Genomic DNA, 22,643 nt, shown 5'->3' on the forward strand with positions numbered 1-22,643 from the left:
GGACCCCAATGGAAGTGAGCAGGGTCTAAACCACACTCCCTTCAAACTGTGAGCACCAAGAACAAGGCTCCATGCTTTAAAGGAGTTGAAGAAAGCGTAACGCACTGATAAACAGAAAATGGGAATTAATGAGGATTTTTATTTTTAGGAACTATAAATAACATCGGTTTCCACGGGCAGATGAAAGAACCTCTCAGGAGCAAGAGAAAAACTTCCCCCTTTTAGGCAGAGAGGAAGAGTCAGGCTGTCAGTAAGCACAAGGAAAAGACCCAAGAGTCTTCTCCAGAATGGTTGGTCTAAGATGCAAGTCCAGAACCACCAGCTCTGTTTCAAAGCCTGTGGTATGTAGGTGAAATAGGTTGGTTTGGAGTCCTGACCATATGGCTTTGATGATCAGGACCACAGGAGATGGCCTCCATCCTTCTCCATTTATTTCACTGCATGGATTTCTTCCACAATTCAGCCTTTGTGACAGGTGAGGAAGATGCATGGATATGGAAGGTGTGCCTGCCAAGCAAGGGGTTGGAAACACATGCTCTTTAAGGTTCCTTCCAACTAAAAACTATTCCATGATTCTACAGTTCTATTATATCTCACCTGATGAGAATATTCACATTTTTTAATGAGACTGCCTTGGTTGCTGGCGCCCAGGTAGCAGAAATCAGAGCAGTCTCCTCGTCAGACCAGGGCTTGGTCTTCTCCGTGGAGATCCAACATGGTGTGAAAGGCTTGGCCCAGGAGGGACGGTCATCTCCACAAAGTTCAAGGGCACCTCCTACTCCTGGCTGGAAGACCTGACTAGATCTCCGTGGTGATCCCGCCCTCAGCATGCAGTACCCACTTCACACCTCTTTTTCTTCCATTCTCAATGTCTCTTGGGCAATGGTAGTGATTTGCTGTGTCCAAGAGTTGGATATGCAGCACTAGGCTATGATTCTCACTTGGTTGGGTCACTCATCTGGGAAGGAAATATGGGAAGTTGTGATGGGGGACTTCAAAGCCACAGCTCAAAGAACAACTCTTCAGTGACAATCAGAAAATTCACACCCCTTCACACCTTCACAGAACCCAGCTCTTTGTTCATAGATTTTCAAGATTCATCACAAGTTTTGGGACTTCCTCCTGCACTTCAGGTCGCATGTGATCTCCGTGGGTTTGGGGTATGCTCGGGGTAACAGGTCCTGCCCCATCTTCACCATTGCACTGCTTGTTGGTACTTTTCAACCACAGCTTTTGCATAGCTAAAATCACATTGCAGATGCAGACTGTAGCATGACCCTTGCTGTAAGACTTGTTATGTCATTGATGAGAAGCTCAGGAGGAAAATGTGCTCTGCTTAATGCTGCTGGGCACAGCTAGGGCTGAAGCTCAGTGCTGGGTGCAGTCAGAACAGGGGGTGCTGGATGGGTAAGGATGAGTCAGAGGTCTTCACTGGGGAGGATGGAGGGCTGGTGCCAAAGAAGTCAGATGAAAATGATGGTGACAGCGACATTTGCAGCTTACAAGTATGCTTGCAACTTTCATACCATATAACAGTTGCAGATACATGTGCAATCTACTTGTATCAAAATTAAATCTGAAAAGTAGAGTAGGAAAAACCCATGTGTATTCTCTGTCCAGCTGATTTGCTGCAGATTTGGAGATGCAAAGCCTTGCTTGGGCCTTCAGGCAGTGTTTGGGCAGCTCAGCCAGTGGAGCATGTGAGCTTTTCCATACGAGCTAAACTGGAAGACCTCAAGGGCTTGAGCACACATAATCTGTTAATTCAAAATACACTAATTTATTCCCTCCCTAAACCTTTGCAGGAAGATAACTTAGCCCGTTCTTGTGTATCTCTGAAAAAAAGCATCAGTATTGGCTCAATGTGTACTTCATATTAACATGCAGATGAAATCATTTTTGCCAGCTTTCTGCAGGTATTTAAGAACATGACATAAAGAAAACAGTGTCGGGAAATGAATGAACAGATGGGTCAAATCCTGTTCCTGTTCACTGTGCTGCACCCAAGGGGTGTTTCTCGCTTGGTGATTGAGGTGACAGTGCAAGCTCTGGGAGCTGAGCTTGGCCAATTTTAGGATCAAGCAAAGCTTACATTTCCCTCTTAATCAAATAATGTTTCATCTGTCCGTGCAAAGGCTTCATCTGCCCCAACAGCTGGAGGGGAGCAGAAGACTTTGCCGATGCAGCAGCCCATCTGCTCAAACACTTCACCGTCACAGGCAGCAGGCAGCAGCTACTTCCTGTGATGAGATGTGGTGGGATAAGATGCAAAGCCCTTTGTGAGCAGCATCGCATCTTTCATCAGGGTGATGTTGACCACAGCCCTCTGAGAGCCCATGCTAACCACAGCACACTCCTGCTTCAGCTTCCTGCCTTGGGCTTGAAGTCAAGAATTGAAGGGCTGACTGCACACACTATGACATGTAAGCACTGGGGACAGAGCAGAAAACCTGCTGTCCTCTCTCCCCATCTTTTTCCATCTCCTCAGTAAATCTACATACTGCTGCAAGCCATCACAGTATGAAATTCAGACCAAACCCTGATCATTAGAGCCACCTCTCACGGGCTTTCAGAGTTCCCTAAGAGCTCAGGGAAGACTTTACCACTCTCTACAACTGCCTGAAAGGATGCTGTAGTGAGATGGGGGTTGGCCTCTTCCCAGGTAACAGTGATAGGATGAGAGGTGATGGCCTCAAATTGCACCAGGGGAGGTTCAGGTTGGATATTTGGAAGAATTTATTGTCAGAAAGAGTAGCAAGGCACTGGAACAGACTGCCAAAGGAGGTCACAGAGTCACCGTCCTTGGAAGTGCTCAAGAAACATGGAGATGTGGCACTGAGTAGGTTAGTGAACATGGTGGGGATGGAGTGAGAGTTGGACCTGGTGATCTTAGAGGTCTTTTCCAACTCTAATGATTCTGTGAATTCATTCTTCTCATTTGTTTCTTCACATGTTGCAACCTGTACTACTGATCTATACATATTTTTAACTATATATTAAGAAATGGGAAGAAAAAAAAAAGGCAATTCACTCCAGAGATGTGGAGTGTGGAAGGAGAGCATCTGCTTCTTTAGAGGTGTGTGGACAAGGACCCTTTCCAATGCCACATGGGATAATAAGAACAGAAGGAACCCATGAAGAACATACACTGGGGAAGCAGAACAGTGTATAAAAGGGCAGGTCAGTCCTACTACCTGAGTTATGTCTGGGACTTCGTCACTTAGAATTTATCACTGTATTTAGAAGCTGAAGGGAAAAACAATTTTGACAGAGGAATAGATACAACTGTCTCATGCAGTTGAAGTGTGGGGATAGGTTGGTGTCACTCTTCACGCAGAATTATCCCTTCCTTCCCAAATCATTCCTCTGAGCTTTTCTATTGTAAGCAATTACACTACACCATGCCATACAATTAACTTGGGATGTTAAAGGAGGGCTGTCATGCTCTTTAGGTCGAAATGAATTTGTTTTGCTTAACATTAGATCTATGCTTTCAATAGTGAACTGGAAATGGATGTTTCCCATTAGCAGCGCATCCATAAATTAAAAATAATTTCTCTGTCTAAAGAGGTCTTCAAAATTCTAACAGAAAAGGGTGAAAAGAGACACGCAGCAAAATTAACAGGTACAAAGGGCCCACTGAAGAGAGACTACTCACATGCTGCTGCTCTGAGTTACGAAATCAGAGACATCCATGTTGCTACAGATTACTTAAAAACCAACAGAACATATGTACAGCAGGAGGTGAAGGGAAACATTTCACGGATAGTTGGTTATCGTAATGCTTACTGTGTAGTCTGCACATTATTTTTTGCATGCTACAAACACATTCCACCCTTCCTGCATGTCTCAGAGGTCAATGACAAAAAATTTCCCCTCTACCATTTGTCAATGTGTTTTTTTCCCCCCTGTGACTTCATATTTTCCCACTTCCACAGAAAATCCATTCCTGTCTGCATGATCCTGATAGTTCTGATTTGAACTAGTGTTGAATTAAGATAATTGCTAACTGTAATATCTTTTTCAGTTTAGTTAGCTGAAGGAGCCTACTAAAATAGCTTGTGTTTCATATATCCAAAAAGGAAAGAAAGGAGCAGATAACAACATAAACATTTTTCAGCCTGGTTGAGAATTTGAGCATGGCAAGTGCAGAAACAAAAGAGATTTTCCAGGAGCAGACCTTGGTTTCACTGAAGGACTGAAGTCTCGTCAGACCTGAATGATTCCAAGGGGACAAGACTCCAAAAGAGGACACAGGGGAGCACTACAGGGCAAAAGGAAGCATTAGAAGAGACCAGAGGGCAAGCAGAGATAAATGAAGGTGCACGTGCAATTTGGGAATCTTCAGGTACACAAGGTTAGGGAGAGCTGGCCCCTGGGAAACCAAACTGTGAGTCCTGGGACACACATGGGTGGGAACTGAGGGCCTCAGGATAGATGTTGCCTTCCAACAGTCACCTGATGAGCTCTATTTCCCCCTAGCCTATGCTTAGATCAGATCCCTTCCTCCTCCCCACACCTTCAAATCCAACCCATCTTTCTCCACGCTCCCTCAAATCCCCTCTGTGTGTCCTCACAACATCTCTGCTCCCTTCACCATCACCTTTAGTACAATGTACATCATGTCCTGCTGCTCTTTAAAGATATCCATTGTCTTACAGATGTTTGACCAGCAGTCCCTGAGCTTTTCAAGAGAAACGGATGTAGCACTGCAGAAGAGACAGAATCAGCACCAGCCCTACAGCCACAGGTGGATATGACTTGATGCTGAGTTTTTAATAGATTTTTCATGCTATTCCGTGCATCTTCTGCCACCGTGTGGCCAGTGCAAAGAATGAATGACAAAAAGCCAAAGGCAATGAATTGATTTACCCTTCTCAGATTTATTCCAACTTTGATGGGTAATGCACTTATCAAATTCATGATTGCTAGGCACAGACATCTTGTTAACCTGACCACTTTATAATTCATTTATTACATCATCACTTCATTTTTTACTTTTGGGAAATGTTTTAAAAACACATACAGTGGAGCCCTTGTGTAGCGGGAGGGAGAAAAAAGCAGTTCATCATTTATTGGCTGAAAGAACTGGTAAAGCTTAATTACAAAAATTGATCTGATACCATTACAGCAAACCACCTGTTCCATAACACGACACAACAGATGTCCATATCAGACAGACTGCAGTTGCCAAGAAGCCCTGTTTCTACAAATAAAGCCTTGATGATCACAAGATGCCGAGGAACAACTCAGTCCATTTGGGAAGTGAGGAAGAGGTGGAGCACAAGATTAAACAAAGCTCCCTCCCCATTTTCTTATGAAATGGCTAAACTGAATTGAACAACACCTATAAGGAAATGTGTTTCTGCTACATTTATGGCAAAAAATTTCCCCCCAAAACACATTACATGATCACCTCAAGGAGTGTGCTGGCTTGGAATGGCTCAAAGAGGAATCTGGTGGCTGAAGACCACAGCTCTTGGCAGCTCCACACTGCTCAGTGGGAGACAGAGCTACAATCATCACATTCTTCATCAGAAAGGCACCTGTATCACTACAATTGTCAATATATTTTGAGTCAGTTCTCCCTCGTGCTAGCCATAGCCCTGTACTCTCCAGCTGAGAGTAGTGGCAGATTTTTGGCTTGCAGCTGATAAAAATGGGAAGTAAAGCTCATTTCAGCAACTAAGGGATGAGTCCCACATTAACCCAAGTGCTTTCACTCTGATTCTGGGGGCACAAGGAGACAAGAGGAGCTCAGAAATCTCTGACATGTCCTGAAATACTGATCAGGTTCCTCTGTCTCCCTCCCAGGGTCAATTAACACACAGAAATGATTTTGTCATGACCTCTCCCTAACATGTTCCAGGTCACAGCTTCTCCCAGACATACAAAGTGGAGCAACCCTGGAGCATGTGAGATGGGTTGTGTGAGAAGAACATGTAACCACAGGGGTTTGCTACTTCTGTGTGGTTAATGAAGATCTGCAAAGCTTCACACTTAAGTTATGCTGGTGTAACTGGCATCTATGGAGAACCTTTAAACCAAATATTTGGAAAAGAAATAATAGAAGCAATGCATGAGGCAGGCTGCTTGAGGAACCCACTGACTTAGCCTATAGGTGTCAAGTGCCTGCCTATGTCTGAGGCTGTTCACAAGCCTTGGGAGACACACTTGACAGAAGCCAGCTCACCTTCAAGCCCGCTGCCATTGCTCACGTTTCACTTCTTTATGTATCCTCTGATACACAGCTTCCCATCAGCCTTCACACTGAAACCCTTTCAACTCCTGATGGAGTAGTGGCTCACTGCAAATGACAGCATAAGTTAGCTCAGTCCACAGGAACAGGAGCTTTTAAAGAGTGCTTCCCAACACTAAGATGTATACATTCAATATTTAGATTAAACGAAGGCAGCAGGTTTGGCATCTGCACCCCATTTATACCTTAGGCATAACAGCATCTTTCTCATACATGAAAGCCAGAAGTGAACAGGACCATGTTTTAGGGTCCAGTCAGAGCAGAGCAAATACCTCCCAAAAATATGGAAGAATTAAAAATAAAACCTGAAAAGAGATTTCCACTGTGGTTGTTCAGTGTGCCGCTCTATAAATTTACCTTCCTGCTACCAGGAGTTGAAAGATACCTCTGTGTTCATTACCTTCATATGCAGAAAAATCTGGTGGAAAAAATAGTCAGCCTCATCCAGCAGCGTGTAAAGATGCTCTAACAAAAATTCCTTCTTCAAGAAAGCCAGAAGAGCAGAGTGGGAAACGTGTCAGACACTGATGATCCTTCACTCTCGGCTGAAGTACAGCATAACAGGCAGACAGACCACTAGTTCAACATTACATTACTGAAGAAAATGTGAGAAGCACACTCCTCATCCAAAGCCACCTCTCCTTTCCAATGTGCAGATCTCACTACTTTCCCCTTTCTGTCTACGTAAACCTTTAGAGGTACCTTAAGTATATGAGCTTGGCTTTCCAGGCCAACTCTCAAACAGCACTGCTTGTACCAGAGCCCATCAGACAGGGGTAGACAGCTTGTTTAAGGGGAAGGAAGTCACAAATACATGCCAAAACCCTCAATTTAAGTAGTGGCACGTTCAATGAATAGTGTTCCTTTTTCTCTAGAAGGCATCTGGCCTGAGCTGAAACAAGATCCCAGATATATCCATTCTGCTCTGTTACGCCAAAAAAACAAATATGGTAACAAAAAAGGCCAAACAACAGGGAGAAACAGATTTCGGATTCTGAAGGCACTTGATTGGAGGAGCACTTCGCAGAGTGTGATTAGCCCCAGTTCACTGGAGCTGAGACAAAGCGGCTGGCTGAAAAGACCAGGCTGAGTGCACAGACAGCGAGAGCTGACCAAGCTCAGAAAAAGGCAGAATACAGTCCCATAAAGCTCCCATAACCTTTGGCTTCCACCTGCTCCCTCTCCCACACAGGCAGAGAGAGAACTGCTCAGAGAGGGCGGAGGTGTCTGAGGTATGTGCAACATGGTTGTGGTGACCCACCAGCACGGCGTGGAGCTCTGTCTGCCTCTGCACAGCAGATGACCCAGGCTAAGCTTGCAGTCCCAGCAGGCGTGCGGTGTTGAGCACATCATCTCTTGTCAGGTAGCAGCCACACAGCTGGCGGTACCCCGTGAATGCTTCCCGCCCATGCAGGACACGCCAGTTATCTATGAACAGCGCCTGCATGGGAAGAAGAAAGGCCAACAGAACAGGGTGAGCACCACACCGAGCCGGGACCCTGTGACGTGACAGGTCCTGGAGATCCCTTTCTGGAAGAGTAGGTAGGAATGCACCACCGTCTGTCTGACCCTCCCAGTTCAACACTGTCAGACACAGCACATGAGACTACAAGTGGATTTTTGATGTGATGTAGTACGTATGTTGCACCTGATGCCAGCAGCTCTGCTACTAACCATAGTGTAAAACACCTAGCAATGTACTTCTGATTTTTTTTTTTATTTTTTTTTTGCAAAAAATGTTGGGTCATAGTTCACAAACAACAGAAAACGGCCATCATCAGCCTCTAAGGTCATTTCCCCAGACATCCTTGAGAACAGAGAGGTGCTGGAGCTTTCTGATATGAATACTTCTGCTTCACTTTCATTTTTGGGGCCCAAACTGAATATAGGCCCTGCAGGAATAAAAACTTTTTCAAGCAGGCACAGCTGGTAGATGAAAACATACTCTGTAACACCTCTAAGTCTACAACTGCAGCTCTAGCTTTTCTAAAACTGCACCCAGCCTTTCCAACTTAGGGCAGAGCTTTTATTCTCTTCACACCAAGATGTGCTAAGGCATTTCTGGGACACTGAGGAGATTCCCAGACCTCCTGTAATTCACTAACAATGCTAGGATTCAAATATAACCTCAAAACAGAAGTAAATTTGGCCTCCCACATGTGCTCTTCATGCTTCCATTAAAAGATATTCTGCTTCTGGAAGAAGTCAGAGGCTGAGCACTAATTGCTCCCAGCCTTCCTGCCTCTGAAGGTCCTCATTCAGAGTGACTGGAAAGATCTTTTGAATTAATTACTTCCACCTTGTCTGGAAGCTAATATTCTTTCACAACAGTAAGTACACATACAGTAGAGGCCAGTACTAGACTACAAAGCACACAAAAACAGCTGAAAAGAGCTGCAGTACAAGGAGCGAAGCATTAGCTTCAGTGGCAACAGGCCTGCACATCCATAGGAGCATCCTGCTCCCCTGCCTGTACCAAACACACAAGCCTCCAACTCCAAAGTTTTACCTTGCCTGGCTTCAGTTTGACCCACAATTCATTTTCTGGTCTCCTGAGCTCAGTGGTGAGTGTGCGGTGAGCAGTGTACCAACGATTCACAACATCATAAGGCACAGTGTTGATGACTGCGCGGTCATAGTTATTGTATCTAGAAATAAAGAAGAGAAAAGATCGCTTATGTGGTCCCATGAGCACAGTGCAGCCACATGTTTCTAGAGGGAAGCTCAGGAGCCATAAGACTAGTCAGTATTAAAGGAGGCAATAGTGACAAGTAGAGAGGTTATGCGGCAAACACTCGGAGCAAGGAGGAGTTCACTGTTAAATCTAACACAGTTTTTGCTGCTTTTCACAGAAGGATGCCCTGCACTTTCTGAGCAGTGGAGAAAATGGTGGGAAGGAAAGAGAAGCCCATCAACACTGAGATATTAAAAACTTCTTTCCTTCCAAGAAACAATCTAGAAGTTAGCTGTCTGGTCAGCCAGTAGCTTCACACTATTAAGGAAGGGCCAGGCTCTAAACAGAGGCAGGCTGCAACAGGTGTACCAGCTACAGACAGGACTAAGGGTTTTTCAGAATAAAATTGCAGACCAGTTAGTGCTAAGCCAAGCTGGAACTTCAAAAGAGCAGCAGTGGTTCTTACACTTTCTTGAAAACAACACTGCAAAGCCCAAAAGGAAATGCATGGTGTTTTGTGGTCTCCACCCCACCCTCCCCAAAACATGCAATGGTTTTCTGTTGAAGCTGTCTTCTGGACAGTTAATCACTACAGTCTGCCCAACCCCATCTCCTCCCCATCTTCATTCTGATGTTACCTGATCAGGTAAAGCTCATTGTTCCAGGGATAGACGTTGAGGACTGGCCCAACTCCGATCATGTGGTTGTGACAATCTCCCACGTTCTCAATGTACTCGTGCTTCAGTGGCACCTTACTTAGCAGCTCAAACTGATCAGGTGCTTGCCGGAGAACCTGCTCCGCTGCATAGAAGCCATCCACCAGCAGTGTACGTCCTCCTGTCCCCTCATGCTTGAGGCAGTGAAACACTTGGATGCTGCATGGGTGAGAGCACAAGGGGAAAGACTTCAGCTGCCTGTCCCGTCAAGAAAATGCACTCCTTGGGGACCCAGACAAATGCAGATAGGTGCAACACCTCTCTCTACTGCTATTACTGACAAGTGTCTCACAACAATTTATTTCACTAAAACCTGACAGGGAATGAAGACAGCCCAGCAAGAAGCAGTTCTACTTGCTGTATCTTTAGCTCTCATATATTTTGCTTTCCTAGAAGAGGGCTGCTGTCTACAGAGTCTCCTAAACCAAAAGACACGAGGCTAGGAAACTTCAAGTGGTGTGTGGTATGTGACACCCAAGGTCCATTCAGGCAATAGGACAAAGAGGTGTGAAACATAAAACTGACCACTAGAATAACTCAGAACAAGAGTGCAGTTAAAGACATGCTGGTGGTACTACACTCTTATATGAATGCATATGCATCTTGGTCTCCCACAGTTAGTCAAGACAAGCCATGTGACAGTATGTCAAAAATCCCCTGGGAAGCCTGGAGCAGAGTCCTAGAATGAGAAGCTTCCATATTAGGATATCCCTTCCCTAGCAGGAAGCTGCCCAATTCAGCTGAACAGCTTTTATTCTTTTCTGAAATTTCTGAAGTTTCTTTCTTTCCCTTCATCCAAGCATGTCAGACCTTGTATTACATGGCTAGGAGCTGCCTTGAGTCACATACTGTCAGTTTTCACAGTGTATCAACTTCACTTATCAGAAAATCAAAATATAACCTTTCAGGACAGCCTTTATCTCCTGATCTTCCTTTGAGGCCTCTTAACCCCACCCCACAGCAAGTAATTTGGCAGATGCTCCTAACTACAGCCTCACCAGTACCTTCTCACATGGACTCCAATTGTCCTTTATATCCACAGAAGGATCAGAATAATTACAGCAAGTCAGTCCGCAAGTTCAGGAGCACAGGTTGCCCAACTCCTCATGGCTCTGTGCTTTCAAGGCAATAGTCTCCTCCTGCAGCTCAGGGCACTAAGTTCTTCGCTGCCTGGTAAGTGAGATAATACTGTACACTCTCCTGTGTCTTGGGGATTTTCTCTCCTCTATCCTTTGTAGTAATTTAACTTGAGACTTGTTAGATCTGGTTGATTTTACCCAATGCAGTGGGGAAAGCAGACATTCAAATAAACATGTCTTTCCTGAAAAACACCTCACTTCCTTTAGAAGCAGGTCAAAGACAGTTTAAAGTGCTTAAAACATTTCAGAATAAGCCTCCAACAGTCTGAGAAAGGATTTCTGGCAGAGATATGTGCTCAGGAAAGCCAGAAATTCATGTTTTACCTGCATAGCTACAGTTTGCAAGCATTAGTTAGCCCACTAGCCTAGTCCACACTGCCATGGCTTGATACGTTTCATTTTGCTGCAGACTAGAATATACCTATCCAAATGAAAGGTACAGAAATAGCTGATGAGCTCTGCAGTTCTCACAATAAGCAGTTCAATTAAAGGACAACTGTAGGCTGAAGCTCTGATTACTAATTAATTTTTATTTAGTTGCTGAGGAGATTCTGTGAGCTCTTAGAGCAAGTCAAGCAAGCAGGTAACTGCACAAGCCACGAAAGCACGTGGTTTCTACAGTCCACTGTTCACTGGAAACAAGCCGACCTGCACATGGCAGGATTTCAGTTTTATACAAATATACTTCTAGCTACACAGAGCACACTCGAAACTGCTTACCTTGCTTCTGACACCTAGCTGCTTCAGAACAAATGTTGCCACCCAAAAACTCTGTGCTAGGCTGGGGACAGGCAAGCAGGTGCCTCCTTGGTAGCACTACTTTTCCTGCTTTAAGTGAGCTGCTCTGAAATCCACTTTCAGCCAGAACACCTCACATGACTTGGTCCACACCTGTCTTACCAGGTCTGCCTAACAAAACCTTCCCATTACAATGCTCAGGAACTCATTAGGAACAGCCTCATTAGGAAAAGCTAATCATACTATAAGGCAGGAGGCTTGGACAAGATGACTTCTGGCCTCTGTAGTCCTACAAAATCACCATGCTTCCATCAGTTCAACCCCAGGGCCTTTTCATGACTTCCATCTTGACTGAGATGAAAGCAAACAAACAAACAAAAAAAATTACACATGAAATTAAGCCTTCTGTGCTTCAGTGTGAACCATGATCAGGGCTGCTGCCTTTCTTTCTCCAACTGGGTACAGAACTTGTGGCCCATAGGCTATACTGGAAAAGCAGTCTGCAGACTTGCATTTGGGAAATGTTACAGCTACAAACTTTTTTTTTTTAATGTTTAAAGCACAGACAAGTGTAAACTTTGAAGGGCTAGATTAGCCCTTCCTACAGGGTTGCATTACTGCCAAAATACAAATCCCAACCAGTCTGAAGCAGAGCATCTGCAGAGGGCAGACAGAAGGGCAGCACATACCTCTGGTGCCACTCATGCAGCTGGGGAGGGCAGAAGCAGATAGTGCAGGTTGTGCCAAGACAGACTGCTCCCTCCTTCCCCAGAGGCTACCACTAGGAGCACTCTGACAGTGAAACACAGTGCTGATGTGGACAAGGAGGGCTCGCCCATGTCAGCACAATTAAGCTGAAGCTTAAAAACCTCTTTCATTGCCTGCATTCTGGAAGACCTGTGAGTTTCAAACATAGGGCATCTACAGACTACCTCACTTCAAAGGAATCAAGCAGGATCCAGAATTACTGTGTGACTAGCAACATTACATCACATCAACAGTACTGGAAACAATCAAGTCTAAACTGCATCACTGTGAATCACTCCTGCCTTCTGTGCTGAGTGTCTGTGAACCAGCAGCAGCACATACCCGCAGGGCTCCTGGAAGTAGGTCGTGTCAGTGTGCCGATCCAGAGCCAGTTTTGTGTAGGCAGTGTCGCCCCGGGAGAAATCAGAGGTGAAGTACCACATTCTGCCATAGATGGTCTCCCTGCAAAAGAGGTAGGCAGTTATCACTGAGTGCTGCAGGGATCAGTATTGTTGTACAACAGATCCTCTCTTGCACTTTGAGGTCACTCTCGCCCATCTCACATACAGAGCAAGTCTTACTTCTCCTCCACAAATACAGATCTTCCTTTTACTCCAAAGATGAATCCCAGCCAAATCATGGAAAGACTGAGCAACATCAGAAATTACCGGAGCGCAGCTAGCCTTTGTTTGTACCCACTGTGGGTACAATTCCCTTCTTTCTTAAGAAGATCTGGAGTTTTCACTGACCCCTCCCTGTAACGTGCGTGGCAGAGTCTAGAGAAAGGAAGGACCGAGAAGACACAAGCAATACTCAAGGGCTACAGGATGAGGCTAAAGATCTGGAGGAAAATGTGGGATGGATATTCCTCAGAGCCCTTAATTTCTATTTGGAGTGGCTATTCATCAACAGAAATAGGAATCCCATCTCTTCTAATGGTTGAAGGCAAGTTAAGTTGTTTCTGCAACTTGGATAAAACTTGAAACCTCAAACCCAGGCTTGCCATGTTATTGGTGGTTTTAAACAAACACAGAAGAAACGTTTCCCAGTATTTTTCTTTAGCAAGAGCTACAAATTGTTTTTGATCTCCCTTGGCTCCCAGGGCCAGGGCTGCCCTCTTAACCTTTCAAGTCACAACAGGAAATCTCTCTCCTTGCAAAGCTCAAGTCTTCCCAGACAGGCTACTTCCTTCAGTTACTCCTCTCTGTGCAGAGTCCCACTATCACAAAAGTCACTGTATGCTCCAGAGGCAGCTCTAACCTAATAACCCTAGCTGCCCCCCAAAAAGGAGCCAGATCCCACTGTGCAATATCCATCTCTGTCCATTGTGGCCCGGCCAGAGACTGCAGAAGACCCAGATCCTTTGTGTGCAGAACATGCAACAGTGCACAATACAAGGGCAGCACCTTTCTATACAAAAAGGAAACAACAGTCTATCATTCACAGTTCTACAAAGCTGTCTGTGGTCTTCCTGGGGAACTACTAGTTACCTGATTAAACTGATCCTTTCCGCTAAGATTTGTGTGTCCTCTTTGGTGGGAGTGACATTCTCAACAAAAGCAATCCCATACAGAAGGAAGTTTTGCAGGAACTCCTTCAGCCCCTCGTCCGTCTCCAGGAAACTTCGGCAGTCAACAGAGGGGACCTGGGCTTGCCGGTAGATTTCTGCATTCCAGAGGATCCGTGGGTGCATGACCTGCTGCTTCTGCCCCTCGTAGCTGTTCTTCACCAGCCACTGCAGCCCATACCGTGTAACATGTCCATCCGGCCCTGTGACACATGAGGAGAGCCAGTCATTGCAATGAACATCTTGAAATCACAGCCAGTGCAACCATCAACTTAGGACAGTCCTTACTCTTCTTATTTTGCCTAACAACATCGTATTTTGGCTGGTATCAAGAGAAAAGAATGTATTCGATTTAGACCACTAAAGTACTAAAAGTATTGCCAGCAACTCCAAATTCAGAGCCAAGTGTTTCTATTTCAGTAGTTTTGCTCTCAAGTGACAGGACTCCATGGAAAAGCAAAGCACTGATGACTAGACCATAAATGAAGGAACCATAGACGAAAGCAAACTGCAGCAAAAGGAAGAAAGCAGCAGGGAGAAAGGACACAAGATATGAATTCTGATAAGGGACATCAGTTCAAATAAAGCAGAGTAAAGAAAAAGCAAACCAGTTCTTGATATGTTCACTATTTGCACTGCTGCCACATTCCTGCAGTAAACTACACAGATGCTGGAGATGCACACACCTCTAACCGAGAGAGAATGCAAGGAGGGGAAAAAACAGACATAAATAAGACTGAGTTATGTTTACAGAAACAGCCCTACTCAGAACAGCAGTGTTTAAAATCTGCTTACAGCTAAGCCTCCTCTCAGAGCAGCTCCTGATTTAGAGATAAGGTTTCCTGGGAAGGGACAGCCTTAGGAGTGGGATCTATCAGCCAGCCTCACTCTCCAACCAGGGCTGCTCGTTGACAGACAGGGTGCAGGTGCTTTGGTACTCACACGTGAGGAAAAGCGTGGTCTCATCCACTCGGACAGCCTTGGGCCTGATGCTGAGGTCCACACTAGCTGTGTCCAAGCTGCGCTGGTTTGTCTTGGCGTTGTAGCAGGAAGCTGAGCGGCAGTGGTCCCGCAGCCAGACGAAATCGAAGCGCATCAAGGTGTTTGCATACCTGAGCTCTGCCAGAAGTCACGGGCACAGAAGGTGCATTGGTGTGAACAGTGAGGAAAAAAAACACAGAGCCTACAGGTTATGACCTACTTATAGAAGATACAGAGCCTGTTAGACTTAGCAGCTGTTTGTGCAAATTAGCTTATCGCATGATGACCAGGCAAAAGATCTCAAGTGAAGAGCGTCACTGGCAGTGATTTTGCCATGGTCTCCTGTCTTACTACGTCCACAGTCAGTCTCACCCTGCAACAGGAAGCAGTACAGTTGACAAACATGTCTATCTTCTCTCTTCTATGGGTAGTAAATTCAGAGCTACCCAGAGGCTGCTGTACATAACAAGGTTCCCCGTGCCCGTGTAGCTGCAGATCTCATTGCACAAGCACAGGTAAGAACCAGCCAAATATTCTAAACTAAACACACATTACAAACAACATTACGACCTCTAAATCCCACTTATTCAAGTCCTGACCTTCTTGCTCCCTCCAGAGAAAGCTTAGGAATACTCAAAGTCCTTTAGAGGGAAATCAGAGCTGGCAGAGACAGTAGGAGAGCCCTTCCTGCCCAGCTTTGAAATCCAAGTATCTATGTGGTAAAACAATATTCTCTCTCAGAGGGCCACTGTGTTGGATAAAATATTAAGCAGTTCCTTTTTGAGACAGGCTTACAAGAGACTCTAGAATAGCAACACCTTCTAACCAGCCTCAGCAGACATCACAAGGCAGAGGCTGGACAGCTGCAGGTGACAAAGACCATGGAGAAATGTGTCTCAGTTACTAAGCTGAGTCCAAAAAAAAAAAAAAACAAACAAAAAACCCACCCCCCAAAAAACAAAGGACAAATTGACCTTAGACTGCATTTATAACTGTTTTACTTCACACAAAGGCACTCATTCCTTGCTTTTCCCTTCAGCATTCTCACAGGGAGGAACAACTTACACCAAAAAGGCTTGCTCATGCTATCCAGACACACGAACAGGTTGCCTACAAGCCTGCTCTAACCTACTCTGTTTCAAAGATTGCTGTTTTAAGGAAAACCTGCAAGTAAGGACAAGGCAGAGAGCTGGGACATACACTGAACCAGCCATCCCATCTGCAAGACATAACGAACAACTGGCAGACAGGGCAAGGTTCAGCTGCAACAACAGCTCAGGAATCACTTACTTTTCAAGTTAGTACTGCCTCATTTATTATAAAAGACTTACTGCCAGCAAACAAACCTGCTCCATCCTGCCTTTGGGAATTCCCAAAGGAACACAAAATGCCAATTCCAGCACACATCTCTCTAAAAACAAGGGTTGTTTCAGAAGGGAATCACTACCGGGAAAACAAACTCAGGAAAATCTTGCTCCTCTTCCCCCAGAGACCCAAAAACAGGCTTAAAAGCACACACCTACCTAAATGATCACCGTGTAACTGCCAGGCACAGCTGAGGGACTCTGGGGCTGTGTGATGCCAGCGAGCCACAGCAGCTGTGAAGGTCCTCCTGCCGCAGGACAGCCCCAGCAAGTGATGTCTGGTGTGTTGGCAAGGCACACTGAGCAGGCACGCCAGCCTCCGGCACCACATCCTGAACAGCCAGGAGAAGGAGGAGAACAAAGGGAGTCAGCTGTACTGTTGTTCTGGGTATAAACATGTAGAGCATGCAGCCTACTCCATGAAATTGGGTGCTGTACCCTTGCTTAGGTCAGCTACAGTGAACACTTTCGTAGACACCACCGCTATCGAAGACAATGAAGACAGCAAGTGAAAACTCCTAAAAAAAAACCCTAAAACTGAGTGTAATGGAAACAGCAGGGAATTCAGCATTAGAGCAGGTAATGAATTTTTAAAACAAATAAGCTAATCCAATCACAGAACATCAGTTGGAAATAGGAGGAGAAACAAGGACATCTTGTCTGTTTTGTGATCAACATAAACTCCAGCAGAAAATTGTCCTGAGGAGAAATAGATAAGATCCTGAGATTTATCAGGTAAAGCACTTCCAGAAGAGACAGCTGGGTGTTCAAAACCATTTACAAAACACTGGCAAAATCTTATCTGCAGCAAGACTTGTCTTTTCTCTGGTCTTCCCCAAGCTGAATTCCCCCTTGCTGGACAGAACTGTAATCATCAGGGAAGTGGAGAAAAGTGACCATGCTTGGAAAGCAAGTAATAGAGGAATCAAGTAATTAGGTCAGTTCTAGAAAAAGTATGCAGAACAATAAGGAGGAAGAACTTCTACTGCCAAAGGACACAGCAAGCATGGAAGAGTAACCAGCCATGGTTAACTTTTGACCAGAGATGAGAAGGTGAATTCCAGAGGTTGGTTCATAACGACAATTCAGGATGATGAACAAAAGCAAAATCCTGCAAGTTTTAAGACGTGAAGCCAAAGCCACACTAAGCACTCTGTCTTGTGCTCATCAAGTTCTGGATGTCAGGCCTAAATCCAACAGAATTTTAACAATGCTTTGATCTGAAGCACATCGAAATGCAGTATCACTGAACAAGACACAGGCACAGAAAGAATTTCTTATCCTGCTTTTCTGATTTGCCTTCATTTTCTTATCTGAAGTGTACAGACATTGGTGCCTCGGCTGTCTAACCTGCTCCTCCACCTCATAGGTGACTTAGTGCAGAAATGGTGAAAGTTAATAAGAACAGTAAAATCAGCACAGAGGAAGATATTCCCAGAAAATTTGCTGAATGTGAAAAAAGTAGAAACTGTTTTATAAAGATAATGCAGTTTGAAATTAAGATGCAACTCACTGACTTGTGTAAGGTGCTTGGCTTCAGCCCGTGTACCACTCACTGACAGTTTCAGAGCTGCAGAAAGATGGTTCTGATTTCTGTGGCTGCTAAAATGCAATATGCCATCCTCAGCAGGCTGCATTGAATCTGGCTGTCTTGCAAATCAGCTGGATTCAGGTTAGCAGCTCTATTTTGCTCTGCGTGCCAGGTAGATGAGTGCTGGCTGCTCCTTGCTTTCTGCCTGACACCTGCAGACAGCAAGATCTCTGCTAACTGATCTTGTGCCCTGCAAAGCTCCTGGATCTCCTTCCAGATGCTGACTGAGCTGCAGCATCCTGAGAATCTCCAGCTTCCTGCAGACAAACTGTGCACCAGAAAGTCAGTTTTGCAGAAATAATCTGGCATCTAGTTATGCCAATGCTAAGTTTTGCAAGAATGCTTTACAAACTGAATATAGGAAAAAGAATTAGCCAGATTCGATACATAATGACTAAGTGAAGGAAACCTGCAAGAAGATCTACAGAGAACCAGGAGTCACCAATAACAATTATTGGGTTTTACAAACTTTAAAGAAATGAGTTAACTCACTAAACCAAGTGTTAACACTCACGTTACTTGAAGACTATGCTTTGTGAAAGAAAGATGACTCACTCCATTTAGGCTTTTGGATCTCAAGAATATCCACCAACTGAGAGAGGATAAAAAAAAGGACGTTGTTTGCACACGGCTGATATCTCCTCGCACAGGACACAACTGATAGGAAAAGCTCATCCATAAATCCATTTAGAAAGTGGCCCCTGCCTGAGGCAGCTCCAGCTGTAGTTATCTCTTTCTGCACATGTTCTTTTTTATCTCTGTCTTTTTCCAGTATCAAAACTTACCAGAGAATAAACACAGGTAATGGTAAGTGACCCAGATATTTAATCTAATCACTGAGACCTCTTGCTTCTCTGCTGTTCTTCCTGGAAGCAGACACCACAAACAGCTGAGAGAAGCCATAAATTAAACCTTCCAAACGACATTAAAACTGAGAGGAGTTGAACACACGAAAAAAATCTGTAAAATTAGGGAGAATTTATATTTTGCCTTTGAGCTTGTTTAACAAAAGCTAACAACACTCTCCTGGCTGGAATTAATTATATGAACAGATAACTCTCTCCTCCAGTCCTCCTGTTTACCTCCCTCTGCACTTCTGATCTTTATGTTGCCTACATCACACACACCTTACCTGAGTACCTGTGAAATGCAGCAGCTGCAAGGTCCCAAGACCACATTTCCCTTTAAATTCACAAAGAACAGGCAGGAGGAAGGAAAGGACACTAAACTACCCTTCACGTGAAGGCAAGCGGACTTTGAGATATGAGAGATCTTCAATTTCCAACCCTGCCCCTCTGCCAAAGGAAGACGAGACCCCGTGCAGGCATTATACGGCTCAACTTATCCAAGAATCCACCAGCTGGTGAATGAGAGACAGGAGCACGCACAGAACCCACGGCAGAGCTGAAGGAAAGGCAGAAAACTCAAATATATTGTGATCAGAAGCACAGCACAGGGCTCTGGGGAGAGTAAAGACGAGAGAAACGCAGTGAGAGCGGGAGGAAAGAAGCGTGGGCCTCGTGTGTCCAGCAGGCTTCCCTCAGGGTCTGTGATCACAGGGACTGCCCGACCTTCCGTGGTTTCATCACTGCCAATGCAATCAGCATCTGCAGTAACGAGCTGTGCTTTTCAAAGCTCTTAGATAAAGAGCTGCAACTTTACCTTGAGCAAACAGATACACCGAGCTGGAAAACAAGCAGAAACCAAATATTCTCATCTATAAATACATATCTACGGGAAAAAAAAAAAGCAAAAAAAAAGAACCACACCAACCCACAGCTGCAGCCCGCTCTCAGCAAAACGCTTCCAGGAGGAGGACAGCGGCCTGCAGCTGCCACATCTCTCATTTCTACCTCCTTTGGAAGACGAACCCAAACCCCACGCGACCATCGAGGCAGGAGCAGAGCACCAACCCCAGCCCAGCCCCGCAGCAAAGCCTCTCGCAGAAGGCTCGCGGACGGCCGCAGAGAGCGGAACCCCGTTACCGAATCGCTCCGCGTGCCTCAGCGGTACCTGGGGACGCGGCCGGGCGGAGCTGCGCGCCGTGCCTGCGGGGCTCCGCGCTGCTCCCCGCAGTGCCGCGTTCAACGCCAACAGCCGGAGAAAGCGAGGCGATAAATAGGTGGGAGGCCGGGGTGCAGAGCGCCGCACACCATAGAGAGCTAGGAAGACCTGAGAGCAAAAAGCCTCCGGGCACAGAGAGGAGAGGGCTGTGATAGAAAGGCTCCCGCCGTAGAGCGAGCCTGAAGTGCGGAGAGCGCCGCTGGCGGGGGCGGATAGAACAACAGAGCGCTCCGCCGAGAGACCATAGAGAGGAGCGTTGCGGGATAGAGAGTCACCGCAGGGCGCTGATCGCGCGTGCGCAGTGTTCTGAGTCGGTCCGACGGCGCCGGGTTCCGAGGCTGCGGGTTGGGCTCGCGGTCGGAGGAGTGGGCGGGGTGGAGGCCCAGGTTTTGGGGGTAACACCTGCAGATTTTCACACTGAGAAGCAACAGATCGCGTGTGGGGCGCTTAGGGAGGTGCGAGGCAGGCGGAGGTGCCGGTCCGGCCGCTGGAGGGCCGCCTCGTCCCGCCTATAGCAGCCGTCGGGTCCTTCCGTCCTGCCGCAGAGCAGCTCCTGAGGGCGGGCTGCGATGCTGAACGCTTCGGCTGCTCTGCTCACGGAACCTCGGCAGTGCGGGCCCGCAGGCGGCACAGAGCGGCAGAGTGGTGGTACCGGAGCTGCCGAGCTTGTTTCTCTCCGAGATGTCACTTCGTGGGACAGCACGCGGTTTCAGCGCGGTGACACAGCCCGCAGCACCGCACAGCCCTGTCCTAACATGAGACGCAGCCTGAGCAGCGCTGACCCCTGGCACCGTATCCGCACTCGCATGGCTTTTCACCCATGGCTTTCCAAAATTAAGGCATTCCGAGCCTTCTTTCTTCCTGTGCCGTCCCTGAGTGATTGCATATCACCACAGCTCAGTTTTCCAAGCTTTTTTTTTCGTTAGGTTCCCCCTCACCCCCCCTTCAGGAAAGCAATAGGGAAGGCGTCTGGAACAGGCAGAGTTGCTGGCGGGGCTCTGCTGCTTCCCAATGCTCAGTTCAGCTCCCAGAGGAGATAAACGAGTTAGTCAGTCACTGAGCTCACAGCAGAGGCATCTCAGCCTCCATGAGAATTTGTCAGCGGCCCTTCCTGGCTGCTGGGTACTCAGAAGAAGGTGAGAGACCAGGGATTTGGGGGATACCCTTCCTGTGCTGGCTGAGGGGGCGGGCAGCACCGCTGCAAGGTCATGGGGTTGTTCTTCACCTCAAGGAGCGAGGGTGGCATGGAGCTCACCAGTACTTACAGTCCCACCCGATTCCCACTGTATAGGAGTTTGTGCTGAGAAAGGGGGCATGAGGGAGCTTTCTAGGGATTTCCCTGTGAGATTTGGGAGCTGGGAGTTTTCCCCAGTTTCCACCCCTCCTTGCAGCAATGCCTCTTGCTCACATGCTCCTCCCAGGGTCATAAGTGGTTTTTTAAAAAAGCAACAGCCCATACAATGCTCTTCCCTTCTCCAGCTGGGTGCTGCTGACGAGATACCGCATCCGGTCCTGAGGGTACAGAATTAGCCCTCCACATGGGAAAGGCCCTGCCAATCCTGGCCACCAGCTTCAACACCCTAGGACTGTGAGGTCAGCAGCACGTCACTGCTATGCATCCTACAGATGTATCCTCCAGTCCCTTCCAAAGGCTTGTGCGATATGTTGCTATTCCTTCTCTGCTTGTGGGATTTCTTGTAGGTCACATTGCTGGTGCTGATGTCAAATGGTGTTTTCCTTGACGTGCAGAGTACATGCAGGTTTAATCTTTAGGCATAGCTTTGCACTGACAAAAATTGAGGGATATTTCCGCAGGTCAGGATAAGGAATTAACGTTTTACAGGAAACACAGCAGTTTGCACACAAGCTGCAAGAACAAAGAAAGTCTGAGTAAATTGGGGATATTCCTGGAAGTGGTTATTGGAACAAAAATACTGAAAAGTGCCAGTGTATGTGTCATTCTGATGTGCAACCACCCAACCTGAATGTCCAGCCCAGCTAAACTCATTACCACCTGTAATGCCATTGTGCAATGGGAAGCATAGCAATGACAGAGGAGTATTAAAGTCCTAGGCAAACAGCAGCTATGGACACAGAAAACAAGGAAAAAATCTGCTTACCCTTGGAAGGCCACAGATGTAGAGTGATCTCCAACAAAATTCCTTTACTTCCACTGCCAACCCTTAAATGAGGTCTGGGAAGGAGTGGATCTTGGCTCCACCCCTTCTGGTCACTCAGGTACATTGCATGCACCTGAGCTCCCCTGGGTTGGCCCTGCCTTCCCACCAGGTTCTCAATCATGTTTTAAGCTGACTTAGCATTTCTGCTACACCACTCAGGAGCACAACTCAACCCAACCAAAATGGCATGTCAACCCAACACAAGTGACACAATCTAACCCAACACAATGAATGGTGCAACCAAATACAACCCAATCAAATATGCCTCAGTGATACAACCTGAACCAGCCTGAATGATACAGCCCAGCCTTGCTCAACTCAGCTTAACAAAACCATATACAGCACAGCATGATCCAGGAGGATCTTTTAGAAAGGTCAAGGTGAGAAGGGTCCATGGACTGTAGCTCCCCTTGTGCAAGGCTGTTGCAACAGCAATAAGAGCAAAACAACTTATATCAGCCAGGTCTGCACCTCTACGCTGGTTGTGAATGGCTGAAAGGTGGCTGTGTGTTGAAGACACGAGAATCCAGGTGGATTTTCTAATAATTTAAGCTAATTTAAGCTTCCATCTCCTTGTAATTCTCCATTTCCATGGATAAAGTCACCTCCAAATGTCTGTCTCT

At 46.3% G+C, this 22,643-nt stretch overlaps 1 protein-coding gene across 1 annotated transcript; it reads right to left on the reverse strand.

Annotated features, from left to right (window-relative positions):
• Positions 1–4,863: 4,863 nt before the first annotated feature.
• On the reverse strand, positions 4,864–20,093 carry TMLHE (trimethyllysine hydroxylase, epsilon). Its single transcript, XM_010715303.3, has 8 exons — positions 19,790–20,093; positions 16,345–16,517; positions 14,783–14,959; positions 13,764–14,043; positions 12,616–12,735; positions 9,572–9,808; positions 8,769–8,907; positions 4,864–7,700 (listed from the first exon to the last, which is right to left on the reverse strand). The coding sequence occupies exons 2-8, from the start codon at positions 16,514–16,516 to the stop codon at positions 7,569–7,571; spliced, it is 1,257 nt and encodes a 418-aa protein (XP_010713605.1). The 5' UTR covers position 16,517; positions 19,790–20,093; the 3' UTR covers positions 4,864–7,568.
• Positions 20,094–22,643: the final 2,550 nt, after the last annotated feature.

Source organism: Meleagris gallopavo, chromosome 9 (assembly GCF_000146605.3).
Source record: "Meleagris gallopavo isolate NT-WF06-2002-E0010 breed Aviagen turkey brand Nicholas breeding stock chromosome 9, Turkey_5.1, whole genome shotgun sequence".
Taxonomy (NCBI): domain Eukaryota; kingdom Metazoa; phylum Chordata; class Aves; order Galliformes; family Phasianidae; genus Meleagris; species Meleagris gallopavo.

Bases quoted from the DNA above. Each gene is read 5' to 3' on its own strand.
- TMLHE (XM_010715303.3), bottom strand. From the start codon at position 16,516: ATGTGGTGCCGGAGGCTGGCGTGCCTGCTCAGTGTGCCTTGCCAACAC. The intron at 14,960-16,344 runs GTAGGTGTGTGC...GACTTCTGGCAG, and splicing joins GTTACACGGTGATCATTTAG to AGCTCAGGTATGCAAACACC. The intron at 8,908-9,571 runs GTAACATCAGAA...CTTTATTTCTAG, and splicing joins AATGAGCTTTACCTGATCAG to ATACAATAACTATGACCGCG.